Consider the following 17,301-nt stretch of genomic DNA (forward strand, 5'->3'; position numbering starts at 1 on the left):
ATAGTATAAAAGTGGAACCAGGTTCTACCCCCATTACCCCATAGTCCAAACAGTAGTGATCCCTGTGTTTGATGTTACTCCAGAAAATAAAAAAAATGAAACCAAACAACACATAGTTCATTAATTTACAACAAAATGTCAAGAAATTGCCGTGATTGAATGACAATATTTTTGATAAATCATGTTAAATAACTAGAAGCAATAGAACAAAATAGGACCTACCTTTCACCAAAATTAATGAATATATATTGTTTTGGTTTGGGGCCCACACCCAGTGATGTTCAGGGGTCACTCCTGGCTATGTGCTCAGAAATCACTTGGGGGACCATATGGGACACTGGGGGACCATATGGGACACTGGGGGGTCGAACAGCAATCTATCCTAGGCTAGCGCATGCAAGGCAGATGCCTTACAGCTTGTGCCACCACTCCAGCCCCGATTTTTTTATTGTTTAAATAAAAATTTTATGATCCGGGTCCCTGGCCTAGGGTGGGGAGCAAATCCCTGAACTCCGGGCTTGGGAGGGTCTCCCTCCCTTCCCGGAGCAGGATTTTTAGCCGGCATGGACAGGCCTAGGGTGGGGCTTAGGGGGTGGAGTTTGATTTGGTGGGTGGCAGATAGCTGCTTAGTTATACTCAGTCTGTCACTGGTAATTTCATAGCAGTCTACATTTTGCAAACCTTCCAACATAAAGATGCCTTCCAACACTTGCTCCTTCCAACCATCAGTACCCCAGATTTACCCTTCTTAACTTCAGTAACACATAGTTCTAATCTCTGACCTAAGACATACAGTATATGTAACAAATCCCAGAACTATTTAGAAGGACATAAATTGAACACATATATCTTTTGAATATTTTAATGGTATTTTCTTTAGCTGATGTAACACTCTATATAGTCTTCTACCATGATGTTTCTATTCACTTTTCATCTTGTCTTTTCTTTGTAAGCTGTTCAGTAAGGATTGTTGGTGGAACTGTCCCCCAGTTTGATGCCTATGATTGAACTATGTCATGGAAATTGCTGGTCTTGTTCCTAGTGCCTTTAGATGCACCAATAACGCCCCATGGCATTGATTCTTGTTTGCATAGACACATTAAAATGGGAAAACATCATACATACAGATAAGTTCTTATCTAATAAATCTCAGTACAAGGTACCTTACACCCTGAACATTGATATAATGACCTGGCACAGGCCTCAGAAGAATGGGCATCCTCCATTCACGCCGGAACCAGGCAAGCTAACTACGAAACATCCAAGGTCTTTTACAGCAACAGCTGGAAGCAGTCCTCTACCAGGAAAGACACTACCAAGGGTCTGACATGGACCTCTTAAAAAGAGACTTCCGTTTACACTGAGAAGACTTGACAGCAACAATGACCTGCTCTACAGGACATGGTTCTCTCTAGTCCCCCTTAAGTGTGAGGTGAAACGAGAGGATGCTCTGCACCTCCCCGACTGCAATATGGGAGATGCAGACTCCAGGATCTTTAATACAGAAGCATGATACCAACAACAGAGACTATGTGAGGAATGGAGGTGTATTGCCACTACAGACGATGACTTGAATTGAACAAACTAATTTGCCTGGAGCCTAGAGTCAGTCCTGTGCCAGGAAACTTCAGGGGTAAGGTCTCCTTGTATTTCGACCATAATTTGTCTTTCCATGTCCCTTATGTTTTGGTGGGCCTATGCAAACAAATGCCACTTTAATTCCATTTTTTACTATGTTCCCTTGACTCCAATTCTTAAGAAAAACAAGCCACTAAAACTTTTGATGTTAACTTAAACTAGTTAGCATGTGCATGGAACTAGAAAAATGTACGTTGCCCTCAATGTTTAAGGAGTTACATAAGTCTAATGTCTTTAGATTATATTGTGTGCTGCTAAGAAATAGTATGTACTACAACTGGGGATTTGAGGGACAAAGTAATTGTATTGTACAGGGGTTCAGTTTTGTTTTTCTTAATGTTCTTTGGCTGAAAGGTCAAGGCTGGGATATCATCGATGGGACTACCGAGAATTCTGTTTATGGGTGATTGGGCTTCCACTGTAACTTTACCCGGTCCTCTTTCTTTGCATCTTTGTCGTCATAATTAAAATAATAAAAAATAATTAAAAAAAATTTCATGATCACAAAATTCAAATGGGTTTGAGATTTGACATAAGAGCTAAAACCGTAACACTCAAAAATATGGAAAGAGGCATCAGACAGTGAGAGGGCAGGACTTCGGGCCTCTGCCTCACTCAGCAGTCTGAACTCAATGGAGTATGGCCTCTGGGGAAAGAGAAAACAGACCAAGTTAACAGGATATTCATATGTATAATTTCATTGACTCATATAACCACCTTGAGTGCTAGAAATGACCACATACATTTCACCTCCAAGAAGATAAATATTTGTTCATATATAGATGGAAAAGAGTCACCTCCATTTCTCCTCAACCCAGAAATGGAGCTCTTTTTCCCCCCACACCACACCACCCCAGCCTGATTTGACTCTGACACAGCTCTAGAGGATTCTATTTCTATTTTTTGCCTTTCCCATCTCTCTGGAAATGAGTTCTGGAAGTTAGCACCCACTGTGAACCAAGGAATACTTTTCTACTCACCTGAGCTCACATATTCCAGGGCTAAGAGCCACCCATCCACCCCCATATGCAGTTTCATGAATAGAGGGGAGCAAACAAGCCTAAGCTTATCTAGGCCCTTCGGATTCTGTGGGTTTTCATTCATCTGCATCTTACAGAGACATAAACTTAAAAGAAAGCTTGAATTCTCAATACTCCTGCCTTTCCCCATTCTGTCAGCTGTTCTCAGGCCCTTCTGCAAACCTCTGACTTGCTTCGTAAGAGCCAGTGATCAGGTAGACACTCAACTCCATGTTTTTAAGCAAGGATAGGGAAAAGGTGCATCCTTTGTTTCCAATCTTCATTTTAGTATTGCCAGTTTATTGATTTTTGGTCAAAAGCAGAACTTTGGGCTAAGGTCTTCAAAGAACCGTCTATAATAGCTCATCTATTCTTTTGATTCAGAACCTTTCATTTCATCCACAGATTTCAACAACATTCAATGACAATAGCATAATAAGCCTCCTGAAAAGAATATCAGAATGTGGGATGGGGTTGGGGTGGGAAATCATTCTATACCAAAAGGGAATGAGGGACAAAAAGAGATGAGGAATTATGGCCCAAGCAATGAAGAGTAAATTTTTAAAACTGAGCCTTGTAGATGGGACAACGGGGCTACCTATTGTCCCTCACCCATGGGTGAAGGGTCCAAAATATGATTTCCCACTAAATTTTCCACTGGAGATTGCTCATTGCTAGCCACATCATCAAATGAGATGTCACTGTATGGGTTCAAATGAATCCGAGTCCTTACAGCAGCAGAGAAAACAAATCAGACAGAATGGGTCTGAGACCTGCTTTCTCTCCGACCCTTGAATCTGGATCCCCATGTCTCACTTCCTACCTCCTCTCGGCCACCATTGGTGTTGGGAATGGTGAGGATTGGTGAGGTTAAAGAAGTAAAATGAAAACAAGACGGCTGAGATGCTGCAACGGACTCTCCTGCCAGGATCTTGCACCTTGCAGGGAATAATCCAGGCAAGCAGTCTTTAAAGACCTCGTCAGCCTTACGGGAATGAGTTTTGTTTGTTTGTTTTTTAAGGCTAGTCAAGTGAAGCAGTGAGAGTGGAGAAGGAACAAAGAAATCTGTAACTGGCTGTGATCAATTAATTGTAAATACCACTGCACACGGACCAGCCTTGGGAATGAGTTTTAATGCAGAAGGAACTCAGGCAGTCAGGAGTGTTGGCCCCCCTTCCTTTGCCCTTTGGGGTTCATTCCTTCCTTTTCCTGTCATCGATTTCCATTAAAAAGTGCCAACCACTGACTTTTCCTGAATTCTAATAGTGGAAGTTCAGATGCTAGGCACTGAGGGGCAGAGAGAGTGATTGCCAACACCACCCCAGTGCCGTGTTCCAGTCTATACCGTCTCTCATTCCCTACTCCCCTTTTCTGCCAACAGAGCAAGTTTGCAAAGCACGAACTAGAATTTGAGGTGACCCACTAGAGCAAACGCTGCAATGTGGCAGGCGCTGCAATAAGGCAGGCGCTGCCCGTGGTAATTGGACATGCCAAGGACATTCTGTCCGCCGCCGCTGCCCAACAGCGCCTTCCTCGCCGCCCCGGAAATTCTGTTAGCTCTGAACCCCGCGCGCAGCGAACTTTCCTTCTAATTCCCTGTCGACTCCAAGCTGGTACACATCTGGTCTCAAAAACCCAAAACCAGACACGCCAGACCACCGCCCGGTCACTCTAGCTGCCCAGCCTGGGAGCTGCTGCCTGCACTTGTCCTTGGCTTGGATCCCAACTGCGAAGCGACTGGGAGCAGAAGCTTGTACCCAGACACGTCCCGGCTCCCAGCTTCACAAGTCTGTGTCCCAGAGGGGCACTGGGTGACACAAATTACCCCAAACTGGGAGATCCTCGGAATAGGGCCTCCGAAAGCCTCTTCACTCTACCCCTCCTCCCCAGGCTGCCTGGCCCAAAGCCCTGAATTCGAAAGAGTTTCCCCTGTAATGTCGATTTATTGTTTTCTGACTCCCAGCCACTCAGCTTCTGTCCTGGCTTCAGGTCTTCCTCCGGATCTCACCTATCTCTGCTGCCCGGGGGAAAATTTGTTGTTGTTGTTGTTGTTGTTGTTGTTGTTGTTGTTTGGGTCACACCGGGCAGCGCTCAGGGTTACTTCTGGCTCTCTGCTCAGAAATCTCTCCTGGCAGGCTCGGGGGACCTATGGGATATCGGGATTCGAACCATGGTCCTTCTGCGTCTAAGGCAAACAAACACTCTACCGCTATGCTATCTCTCCGGCCTCTATCCGGGTAAATTATTTTAAAAAAGAAAAAATATATATGTAAAGAGACAATGCGTACCTTAACATCACTCCTTAGTGACTTTTTTTTTTGGGGGGGGGACCAAAACCAACATCAACAAAAAAGTAAAGTAAGTGATATTGCATTATATTAAAAGCTTCTGTGCATCCAAGAAAACTATCAACAAGGGGCCGGAGAGATAGCATGGAGATAGGGTGTTTGCCTTGCATGCAGAAGGGCGTTTGCTCTGCATACAGAATCCGGCATCCCATATGGTCCCCCATGCCTGCCAGGAGCAATTTCTGAGCATAGAGCCAGGAGTAACCCCTGAGTGCTGCCGGATGTGACCCCCCCCCCCAAAAACAGAAAGAAAGAAAGAAAGAAAGAAAGAAAGAAAGAAAGAAAGAAAGAAAGAAAGAAAGAAAGAAAGAAAGAAAGAAAGAAAGAAAGAAAGAAAGAAAGAAAGAAAGAAAGAAAGAAAGAAAGAGAGAGAGAGAGAGAGAGAGAGAGAGAGAGAGAAAGAAAGAGAGAGAGAGAGAGAGGAAGGAAGGAAGGAAGGAAGGAAGGAAGGAAGGAAGGAAGGAAGGAAGGAAGGAAGGAAGGAAGGAAGGAAGGAAGGAAGGAAGGAAGGAAGGAAGGAAGGAAGGAAGGAAGGAAGGAAGGAAGGAAGGAAGGAAGGAAAAGAAGAAAACTTTCAACAAAATGAAAAGGTAACCTACAGAATGTTAAAAAAAGTTGTAAACCATTTATCTTGCATGGTGCCCCTTCATTAACCACAATGTCAAAGGGGGGAAGAGAAGTGAGGGGGGGGGGGAGGGAGGGAAGGAGGGAGGGAGGTAAAATGTCTAACCCAGATAGTGGGCAGGGAGGGAAGGAAACTGGGGACACTGGTGGCAGGAAATGTGCACTGGAAGTGTACATTGTATAACTGAACTTCAGTCATCAACAATCTTGTGATCACAGTGCTTAAATAAAACAATTATAAAAAGTTATAAACGATATATCTGTGAAGTATCAAACTAGTACCAAAACATATTTTTAAACTTAATGACAAAATGTATCTAATTTAACACAGGCAGGGCTTGAAATAGGAATCTTTCCAAAGAATACATTAAAATGGTCAAATGTACATAAAAAGGAATGAATGCAACATCACAAAACTTCAGAAGATGCAAATCAGAACCACAGTGTGATAATCACATCACAGTTGCTAGAATGGCCATCAATAAGATGCACAAGGCCTTCTATATACCATATTTGCCGGCGTATAAGAAGACCCTTCAACCCATAAAAAACTTCCTAAAAGTCGGGAGTCATATTATATGCTGGTATACGGCATGCTGAAACTTGTTCCAGCTTCAGGGACGAGTGATCTGCATCCCTCTTACTTTTAAGAAGTAACTTACTTTTAAGACTTTTAGGAAGTTTTTCATGGTTGAAGAGTTGTCCTATATGCTGGCAAATACGGTACCTCAAAGAGGTAAAATGCATACCTTGCAAGCAGAAGGCTCTGAGTTTGGTCCCTGGCACTGAGTTCTTCCCCTAGCACTGATAGTGGTGGTCCCCAGTCACCATTAGAGCAGCCCTAGGGACTCTGACACCATCAGGTCCAGCACCACTGAATCACTAGGCTTAAGCACCAAACCATGAAGTCCAATCCAAGAATTTCTGGGGCGTCACTCTTCCCAAAAAGAAGAAACAAGTATTAAAAAGCTGTGGTTTATTTTTTTTTAAAAAGGGAACCTTTATATATTTATATACTGTTGGTGAAAATAAATATTTTGTGAAGCCTCAAGGCAAAAACAGTATGGAGGTCCCCTAAATACAGACTACTTGAGTGACTCAGCAATTCCACTTTAAAATATTTAGCCAAAGGAAGTAAAATCATTTACTCAAAACAATATCTGCAGATCCTTTTTCATTGCAACATCATTTACATAGACTAACACGTGAAAATAATTTAAGTACCCATTGATTGATAAATATAAAAAATACAATGTATTGACATAAGGAAATAGGCTTCAACCATTTAAAAATTCTGCCATATGCAACAACATAGAAGCATTTAAAGAGTTTTTTTTATAAAAATAGCCAAAAAGAAAAATACAAATATCTGTTACATGTAACTCTAAAACAACAACAACAACAAAAATCAAGGAAATCGAGGAAACCATGCAGTGACCATATCTGCAGCCATAGACTCAGTTTCTTCTTGAAATATATGTAAACGGGCCCGGAGAGATAGCACAGCGGTGTTTGCCTTGCAAGCAGCCGATCCAGGACCAAAGGTGGTTGGTTCGAATCCCGGTATCCCATATGGTCCCCCGTGCCTGCCAGGAGCTATTTCTGAGCAGATAGCCATGAGTAACCCCTGGGCATCGCCGGGTGTGGCCCAAAAACCAAAAAAAAAATAAGAAAAGAAAGATATGTAAACCAAGCCATGAAAAACTATGGGTAAACTGGTCAGGCAGCTGAAAGCTGGCAATCTTGGATTCGACATGGGCCAAGTCCTTACCCTGCCAAAGACAAGCCAACTGCACCCATCACCCAGTTACTACTTCACAAATGACCCAACACTCAACTATAATTCTCTGTAGAGACACCAAACAGACCAAAACTGTACTTTCCAAAGGTCTGGTAGCTGAAAACACACCCCACAAAAGCCACAGTATCAGCCATGGTGCTTGAAATTTCTGAACCATGTAACTCCAAATTTTTTAATAGTCATCTCAGTAGAAAAACATCAATTTGGATGCCAACATGTATTTGAAGCCACCTAATGTTCAGAAACAAAAAAAAGTAATAGAAAAATCAACTACCAATATTTAGTAAGCCTGACAATGCTTGCAAAATACAAAATTTTTACAAATTTTCTTGCTACTAAACTCTTTTACTTTCTTTCTTTAGTTTTTTTTAATTTTGCTCCCAACTTACTGGAAATAAATTATGAGCAATTATGTAATACATGGTTTTTAATAGAATAATTTTTGTATAAAAATTTAACCAAGCTCATAGATTACAGTGAACATTTTACTGACTATCAGACACAGGAGAGAAATTAATGAAGAGGGTCAAAGCACAAATTTTTAGTTATAAAATATAAGTCCTAGAAACTCATATATTACATACTACAATGTGGTGACCATAGTTAACAATGCTGCATTATATATGTAAAAGCTCCTGATATAACCACCTGAGCTCAGTAGGTAACACCTCAGCCTCATAATCTGAAGTTCTGACCTCAGAAAAAGATGACTCAAATGACTGGAGTGCAAATTTTTCATGCAGGAAACCCCAGTTCAAACACCAAAGCAGCATGATCCTCCAACCACCACATGAGGGCTCCAGAACATAGATCTGGGATTGCTCTTGAGCACTCCCCGGTGTGGCCCCAAAGCAACAAACAAAATATTGCCAAGGGAGTAGTAATCTTTAAAAGTTTTCATCGTGGGATCAGTGTGCTAGTACAAGTAGTAAGGCATTTGCTTTGCATTAGCCTACCCGAATTCTAATCCTGTCATTCCATATGGTCCAACGAGCTCCCAGGAGTAATTTCTGAGAGCAAAACTAAGGATATCTCTTGAGCATTGCTGGGTGTGGCCAAAAACAAAAAAATTTTTTTTTCATCAGAATGACATATATCAGAAAGACTAGAACTTTGCTCAATACGTACTGAGTTCCTCCCTGGCTGAGAAGTTTCTTTTCCTTTCCCTTCTTAAGTTTCAAGATTGAAAATAATCGATGTTGGTGGGGATGTGGTAAGAAAGAAACCCTCATTCACTATTAGTAAGAATATTATCTTGTTAAACTTTTATGGAAAGGATTATGAAGATTTCTCAGAAATGTTAAAATACAACTCCCATGTGATCCATGAATTCTACTGCATGACTTCTAGTCCCAAAACACAAAAGCGTTTATTTAAAAGAATATATTTGCATCCATGCTCATTGCATCACTTAGTACAATAGCCAGAATATGGGAATAAACCAAATGTACAACTATGAACAAATAGCTGTTTTATATATATATTTATATTATATACATTGTATAGCTGTAAGAAAATATAAAGTCATACAATTTTCTGCAATATGAATGGAATTGAAGGATATAATGTTAAGTAAAATAAGTCAGAGGGAGGAAGACAAATATTGGATGACCTCACTCACCCATAGAATATAGAGTCAAAATAACAGAAGACTACCTGAAAAATGTCAAACCTCTGGTATTGGAATATAGAACCAATTCTCAAACATTACAGGGAGGAAAGGAAGGGAAAGAGACCAAATTAGAAGAGATTTAGGGATAGTGATGGAGGGTCACAGGCACTTTGGTGGTGGTGGGATGTGGTAAGTTTTATATTCTCCCATAGCTTTGGTGCTATTGTAATTTCCTAGTATCTAATAAATTCCAAACATAAATTCAAAATTTTAAAAGTTTTCATCACATAAACACAGGATGATAATACTTATAGGTGGTATTTAGTATAACTGGAAGAGTGAAGGCAATGGTTTAAAGAGGGAATACCTAGCTCACTCATGACCCTATAGCATAAGGAGGAGAAGGAAAGAAATAGAGTGACATGAGGAAGAGAAGAAACAGATGAGAATCAACAGGAGGCAAGGGTCAAGGGGCTTCGGTACACCAGTGGTATTAAGGAATGATAACTCTAAATATCCAAACCATTGAGTCAACAACATTGAAATCATGAAACCCAAACTTTAAAAAAAAAAAACAAACATAAAAATGTGCTTGTCGGGGCCGAGGTAAGGTGTCTGCCTTGCAAGCGCTAGCCAAGGAAGGACCGCCATTCGATCCCCCGGTGTCCCATATGGTCCCCCCAAGCCAGGGGCAATTTCTGAGCACTTAGCCAGGAGTAACCCCTGAGCATCAAATGAGTGTGGCCCGAAAAAAAAAAAGTGCTTGTCAGGGGGCCAGAGAGATAGCATGAAGGTAGGGTGTTTGCCTTGCAAGCAGAAGGATGGTGGTTCGAATCCTAGCATCCCATATGGTCCCCCAAGCCTGCCAGGACTGATTTCTGAGCGTAGAGCCAGGAGTAACCCCTGAACGCTGCCGGGTGTTACCCAAAAAGCCAAAAAAAAAATGTGCTTGTCAAATAGAGATAAGAACCAGGAAGACCAGCCCATGATAGGAAGCTTGCCACAGAGGGGTGTATGCAGTTAGAGTAGTGAACGGACCCTATAACAATGATAGTTGGAACTAATCACTCTGGACAAGAACTAAGTGAGAAAATGGGATGAGATGCTAGGCATGGCACCCTTTCATTTAGCAATAGTGAAAACACAGTGTCAAAAAAAGAGAGAGGGATTAGGGAGGGAGGGGGCGAGAGAGTGAGAGAGAGAGAGAGAGAGAGAGAGAGAGAGAGAGAGAGAGAGAAGTAAATGCCTGCCCCTGAGACATGCGGGGGAGGGTGGGTGGGAAGGAAATTGGGACATTGGTGGCAGGAAATGTGCATTGGTGAAGGGTGATGTACATTCTATGACTGAAACCCATGAACAATTTTGTAACCATGGTGCTTAAATACATTTTAAAAAAAATACAAGAAGTTTTAACAGAGCCTCTCAAGATAGCAAGCTGGGCAGTGAAGGTAGGAGGGTGTGGGAGAGAATTGGGAGCATTGGTGGAGAGAAGTTGACACTGGCAGTGGGATCAGTGCTGGAACATTGTCTATATCTAAAAACCTATCTATGAAATCTTTATAAATCATGATGCTTTAGTAAAATAAAATTTTATATTTTTATTGACTACATTTTTGTTTCATAAAAATAAAAAAAAGGGGGACTGGTGAGATAGTATAGCAGGCAGTGCTTGTCTTGCACAGAGATGATCCAGATTCAATCTCTGGCATTCCATAAGATCCTTCAAGAACCACCAGAAGAGTGATTCGAAATGCAGAGGCAGGACCAATTTCTAAGCATCTCTGGGTGTGGCACAGAAACAAAAACAAAAAAGAAAGAAAAGGGGCTGGAATGATAGGACATTTGCCTTACAAACAATTTTGACATCCTATATGGTCCCCTAAGTTCTCCAGGAGTGAATCCTGAGTGCAGACCCAGGAATAATTCTTCGGTACCACCAGGTATGCCTCCACACACAAAAAAAATTTTTTAAAAAGTAAAAGAAAATTTAAAAAATTTTTTTGGTTTTTGGGCCACACCAGGTGTCACTCAGGGGTTACTCCTGGCTATGCACTCAGAAATCGCTCCTGACTCAGGGGACCATATGGGATGCCTGGGATCGAACCTAGGTCTGTCCTAAGTCAGCCACATGCAAGGCAAATGCCCTACTGCTGCACTACTGCTCCAGCCCCAAAAGAAAAGAAAATTTTAAGTTCTCCTCATAAGATAAAAAATTGAAACTCTGTGATAATGGATGTTAAAACCTAACTTACTGGGATAGAATAACACAATATATGCATTTATCAAGTACTAGGCTGTATACCTGAAGTCAATATTATATGTTAGTTATATATCAATTTTTTTAAATACAAAGATTAACAAGGAAGAAAGGACCATGAATGTCCCTCAAGAGGCATCTCCCCAATAAATAGTCATCAAAGAGAAAAGCTCTCCAATCCGTGGTTCCCTTCTTTTTGCTCCTCCCTCTCAATTTTAACAAAGACCTACTCACAGAAGTGATGGCACCACTGAAGCCTTCCTGAGACATCTCATACTCAAAAGAGCTGGTACTTCCTGTCTGAGTACCTGTGGACATAAGGAATATTTTACATTAAAAGAAGCGTAGACTGAAGACTAGGATTCAAAGATTGTGGTGGACAGACTAAAGAAGGCTCAGAGAGAAGCTAGAAGTTAGAAGTTAGAAAAATGTTCCTTTTACTTAGTTTTTTTTTAGCAGTATGGAAATCAAATCCAGGGCAATAGATGCATGACAAGTGCTCTATCGCTGCACCATATTCAGGATACTTCTCTTTATTAATTCTCTTTCCCTTATCTTTGTTGTTGCTGTAATAACCAGAGGTCAAATATACTTGGTTGCAATACTTGTATACAGAATAGAGATCACACCCTTTAATTGTGGTACTCACATATATTTTTGGTTGCAGCGCTCATCAGAGGTCACGCACTTAGTTTCAATATTCACTCGAGCTTAGAGCTTAGTCGTGGTTTAACAGAGATGCCACCAGAGATCCCAACCAACAAAACCATTTGATTATACTTGGGTGAGACCATACCAGTCATTGAATGCACAACTTTACTGACCATAGAGTCACAAGGCAGGCACTTCTGTCACTGAGTCATATGAAGTCTCACATCCCACACGTCTGTCTTTTCTTTTTTTTTTTTTTTTTTTTTGGTGGTTTTTGGGTCACACCCGGCAGTGCTCAGGGATTATTCCTGGCTCCAGGCTCAGAAATTGTTCCTGGCAGGCACGGGGGACCATATGGGACGCCGGGATTCGAACCGATGACCTCCTGCATGAAAGGCAAACGACTTACCTCCCATGCTATCTCTCCGGCCCATGTCTGTCTTTTCTATATGTTTTTATTCTATAACCATCAATTGAGCCTGGGGCTTCAGGCACACATGGGATTAGTTTTTACCACTGTTTCTTATTGTAGGCCCAGAGATATATCATAGAATACAGTTCCTTTTAAAGAGATGGTGGTTCTTTAACAATCATTGTTTTCCAACTGGGAATGTGATTCTAAAGTATATAATCATCTAACTTTTCAAGAGAAGCCAAATATCCAGTTTAAATATGAAACCTCACCCAGTTTTTAAATTGTTTTATTGGCAAGCATCAATGTACAATGCCATTTATATACTAGGCACTATAATAAACATGAGGAGTACAGAAGGGACCCCCAACAGACAAATGCTGGCAATACATCCAAATCTGGGGGATAAATATTATGAGATTTGGCTCCCATTTTCAAAGCTTACAGAGACTTGGAAAAAATAGAAATAAAATTCTAGATCCTAGGGCTGGAGGATTAGCATAACAGGTAGGGCATTTGCCTTGCATGCAACTGACCCAGGTTTTGTTCCCCCATCTGACCCCCAAAATCACCACCAGGAATGACCCCCGAATGCAGAGCTAGGAGTAACCTCTGAGCACTACTGGGTGTGGCCAAAACAATCTAGATCCTTCCATTAGGATAACCCAGTAAGTTATTCAAAGGAATTACTGAGAGCTTGAGGAAGAGAAAAATTTGATGCTGAGGATCAGGACACCAAGGATTAGGACATCCTAATTTCTAGTTTTAAATATGTGAATTGAAGCAAGTGGCTGCTTCTGAAAATGTTCCCAAAATGCAAAACCAAGCTCACCCTCGATTGCAAAGATTTTTTCCTGAAGCTGGTTCTGAATAGTATTCAGAGCTTCAAAGTTAGTCACCCGAAACACATGATCACGAGCTGGCTTGGAGGCAATGGTATTAAGCTCTTGGCGGGATCTTTCATTGTTGAAGGCATCTCCGACCTGTTGCAAATGAAGAGAGACCAAATTTAAGGTAACTGTTTAATCCACCAAAGAAAAGTCTACAATTAATGAATATAAAGTAATATTTAACAAATGAGGAAATATCCCAGGAAGTTCTATAGACAGGGCTACCGAGTAAATAGAACTTACTTCTAATGATCTGTAAACAGAACTTATTTAATGTAAAAAGAACTTGCTTATTTGTAATGGCTCAAGAGAGCCATTAAGGGCTGAACTCCAGCCTTTGCCAACTGGCTATATCCTGCCTCCTGGTGTAGAATTGACATCAACCGGCCAACAGGGTAAGGGTAATATTTTTATGAAGATGTTTCCTCTTGTGAAACAATGCACCATTGTATATAGTAGTGGTTTGACTGTATCAATTATTTCAATATTTTATACCTTTTTTATCTAAGCCCTCTCCTCAAATCTTTATGATGTCTTCTAACTTTCCTTTTTTTCTCTTTTTTCATTTTGGTTTTTGGTTTTTGGGTCACACCCGGCATCGCTCAGGGGTTACTCCTGGCTCTATTCTCAGAAATCGCTCCTGGCAGTCTCGAAGGACCATATGGGATGCCAGGATTTGAACCTCCGTCCTTCTGCATGTAAGACAAATGCCTTACCTCCATGCTATCTCTCTGGCCCCATCTTCTAACTTTTCTTTTTTTTTTTTTTTTTTTTTTTTTTTTGGTTTTTTTTGGGCCACACCCGGTGACACTCAGGGGTTACTCCTGGCTATGCGCTCAGAAGTCGCTCCTGGCTTGGGGGACCATATGGGACGCCGGGGGATCGAACCGCGGTCCGTCCTAGGCTAGCGCAGGCAAGGCAGGCACCTTACCTCTAGCGCCACCGCCCGGCTCCATCTTCTAACTTTTCAAAGTAATCTTTCTTTCACAGTAACTGGATTAAGACATGGGTTTTATTTTAGCCTATGATGTTTTCAAATGTGATATAAAGACTGGGAATATTGCTTGTAACATTTTCGTTTGTTCTGTTTATTTGTCTTAACTGTAAGAACATGTCAAGTCTGCTTCACTGGAGGATGAGTCACAGAGAGTAGAGAATCAAGTCATCCCAGTTGTTCCTGCAATTCCAGTTCAGCATGCAAACATAGCTGAGAGCCCTCAAAAATAAAGAGAACCCAAAAGAATCAGCACAGGGACCAACCCAACCGCAACTGATTACAAAAACAGAAGTAAGCATAGCTGGGAACAGAAAAAGTAATGCCCAGCTAAACTATAACTATCGAGTCATTATTTTTAAGCCATTTATTTTGTGATGGTTTGTAACACAGCACTGTGTGATAATAGAAAAAAAATTCAATATATGTACTACCAGTGACCTTTGCCCCACTTTGGTTATATTGATGTTTGCAAATTTAATGGAAGGTGGATCCAAGCAGAAACTCTCCATAGAAGCACCAGGACAGAGAGTTGCATTTCCTACCCCAATGACATAGCGTATGATCTTCTGACTCTCTGCCTCAGGAATAACATCCTTATAGTCCAAGGAATCACCAAACTTTTCTCCATCTGTGACGACAACTAAGATCTTAATGGCATTCTCCCGGGCTCCACTGCTGCTTTGAAATAGTTCTCTTCTGTTAGGGGAAGAGGAAGGACAAAGTCAAAGGTACACAGAGAATAAAATTAATGCCTGGGCAAAAACATCAGCAAACACAAATGCAGCTGTCTAGGAAGAGCATGGGTTGCCCTGAAAATTCCAAAGGTAGAAGGAGATGGGAGAAATGTGGAGGAAAAGAAGACTTTATTGCTTTATGACACGTTGTTTTTTCAACTGAATATTATAGCTTTTTTTTGTTTGGGGGAGCCACACCTGGCAGTGCTCAGGGGTTAGGTTACTCCTGGTTCTATGCTCAGGAATCACTCCTGGTGGGCTCAGGGAACTATATTGGGATGCCAGGGATAGAACCTGGGTTCAACTGCTAGCAAGACAAACACCCTACCCACTGTAATATTGCTCTAGTCCCAGTATTATAGCTTTTGAATTTAAAAAAAAAAACTTGTAAAATGAGTCTTAATCTAATCTCTCCTATTTAATGCAATGGATGTCTTCTTTTGCTTTTATCTCAACTTCTACTCTCATGTGTGTGTATGAGAGAGAGAGAGAGAGAGAGAGAGAGAGAGAGAGAGAGAGAGAGAGAGAGAGAGAATTAAAGTAAATTTCCCAATACTAGGTCTGATGAAGTTTCCTTGGTTCTTAAAACCTTTGGTGAATTCCCCAATGGTTTTTTTCTGTTGCCTTTATAGCCTTAATCTCAAGTTATCTTTCTAGCTCTCCTAAAGTCTCCTTCCCTTCCCTTCCCCCTTTACTCATTATTTCTTTGTTCAAAAATATACTATACAATCCCTCCTCCATACTTTCACTCATGTTCTTCCTTCCACTAGAAACATCTTTTTTTCTCACTCATCTGAATAATTATCCTTATTCTTCAAAACAGAGCTAAATAAATCACCTCTGCATTCCATCCTGAGCAAAGAAAAAAATATCTTACACCACTTTTCGGATTGCTGTGGCTGTGTGTGTCCTTCCATTCAGTTGTCTTATTGGCCTCACCAGTGCTCTGGGATCAGGATTTTTCTTAAAATCTTTAAATTTGAAATGAGTCTCAAATCTCTCAGAATACTGCATTAAAGAGAACTAAAAATAGGAAACCAACATTACTCTAGAGAAGATGCTTGCCCTCCCCCTTAACCTTCTCTCAGCAAGCCCTACTTAAATCTTAACATACTCCAGTTTCCATATTCTGCACTTCCCCTAAGTCATTCTGATTCACAGGATAGAGAGCTCTGTCATCAGTTTCCACTTCCCTATTAGCATTCAGTTGAGAGAACATGTAGGTCTATCATGCATAGACACATCACAAACTCTATCAATTAGTCAGAATTTTATTCTGTAGAGAAAACTAACAGAATATTGAAATTGTATCCAAACAGAGTAAGAAAGATAAGTATGAAAGAAAATTAATTTGGCAATATCTGAAAACGAAGTATGAAGAGAAAGCATGGCCTGGTTCCCATCTACTTGCCAAACTTGTATCCCTGTCCTGCCCATTGGCCCTCACCAAGGTATTGGACTTCTTCAGTTGACCCATTACAGTTGAGACAAACTCCTTCATTCGCTGAAAGTCGCTTGGGTTGATACTTCCAGAGCCATCAATCAAGAAGGCGATGTCACTCTCTTGCTGAGGGCATTCTAGGGAAAGACAAAAGGACTAGAAACTCCAGATTTAATTTTTGTACATCAGCTCACTGTTGAGCAATGAGAATCAAAGGCTAAACAAGAATATGGACAAAGTGTATGGATAAATATGGTGAACTTTACCCAGAAGAGTCAAGGAAGGAGTAGAGGTTACTCAGGAAGGAGAAATAAGTTTTCAGAAGCATAAAGGGAGTTCTTTGAGCAAAAATAAACAGCTCAAATGTCTATCTTTCTGCCTCTTCACCAATTTTGAATCCATTTTTTACCCTCCCACAGTCTGCTCTTGAGAGGTCTGCCAAATGGATCAGATCAACAAGATCCCTCTATTCTCTAATTTTAAATTAGATTTATCAAATTAATGGCCTATCAGAAGATAGAAGGAAGGGGCCGGAGAGATAGCATGGAGGTAAGGCATTTGCCTTTCATGCAGGAGGTCATCAGTTCGAATCCCCGCGCCCCATATGGTCCCCTGTGCCTGCCAGGAGCAATTTCTGAGCCTGGAGCCAGGAATAACCCCTGAGCACTGCTGGTGTGACCCAAAAACCACAAAAACAAAACAAAACAAAAAAAAAGAAGATAGAAGGAAGAGTGGAGACTGAGATCAGATTATTCCCCACCAGCTCCCTCCCTGTGAAGCTCTTTGGGCCAAATATGTCTCTCAACAAAAAAGCACTGTTTTTCTCAAGAAGTCCATGTCCTACATGTCTCCCAGAGTCTGGTGACTTCTCCCACTC

The 17,301-nt window shown here is 41.2% G+C and overlaps 1 protein-coding gene across 1 annotated transcript in view; it reads right to left on the reverse strand.

Moving 5' to 3' along the window:
- Positions 1–17,301, reverse strand: part of ITGAM (integrin subunit alpha M) — a 49,079-nt gene that overhangs the window by 20,246 nt on the left and 11,532 nt on the right. The window contains exons 6-10 of the mRNA XM_049789260.1: positions 16,431–16,561; positions 15,861–16,006; positions 14,792–14,945; positions 13,195–13,345; positions 11,534–11,607 (exon numbers count right to left, since the gene is read on the reverse strand). Coding sequence (XP_049645217.1) covers positions 11,534–11,607; positions 13,195–13,345; positions 14,792–14,945; positions 15,861–16,006; positions 16,431–16,561 — 656 coding nt within the window. The remainder of the gene's footprint in view (positions 1–11,533; positions 11,608–13,194; positions 13,346–14,791; positions 14,946–15,860; positions 16,007–16,430; positions 16,562–17,301) is intronic.

This window comes from Suncus etruscus, chromosome 15 (assembly GCF_024139225.1).
Source record: "Suncus etruscus isolate mSunEtr1 chromosome 15, mSunEtr1.pri.cur, whole genome shotgun sequence".
In the NCBI taxonomy this organism is placed as follows: Eukaryota; Metazoa; Chordata; class Mammalia; order Eulipotyphla; family Soricidae; genus Suncus; species Suncus etruscus.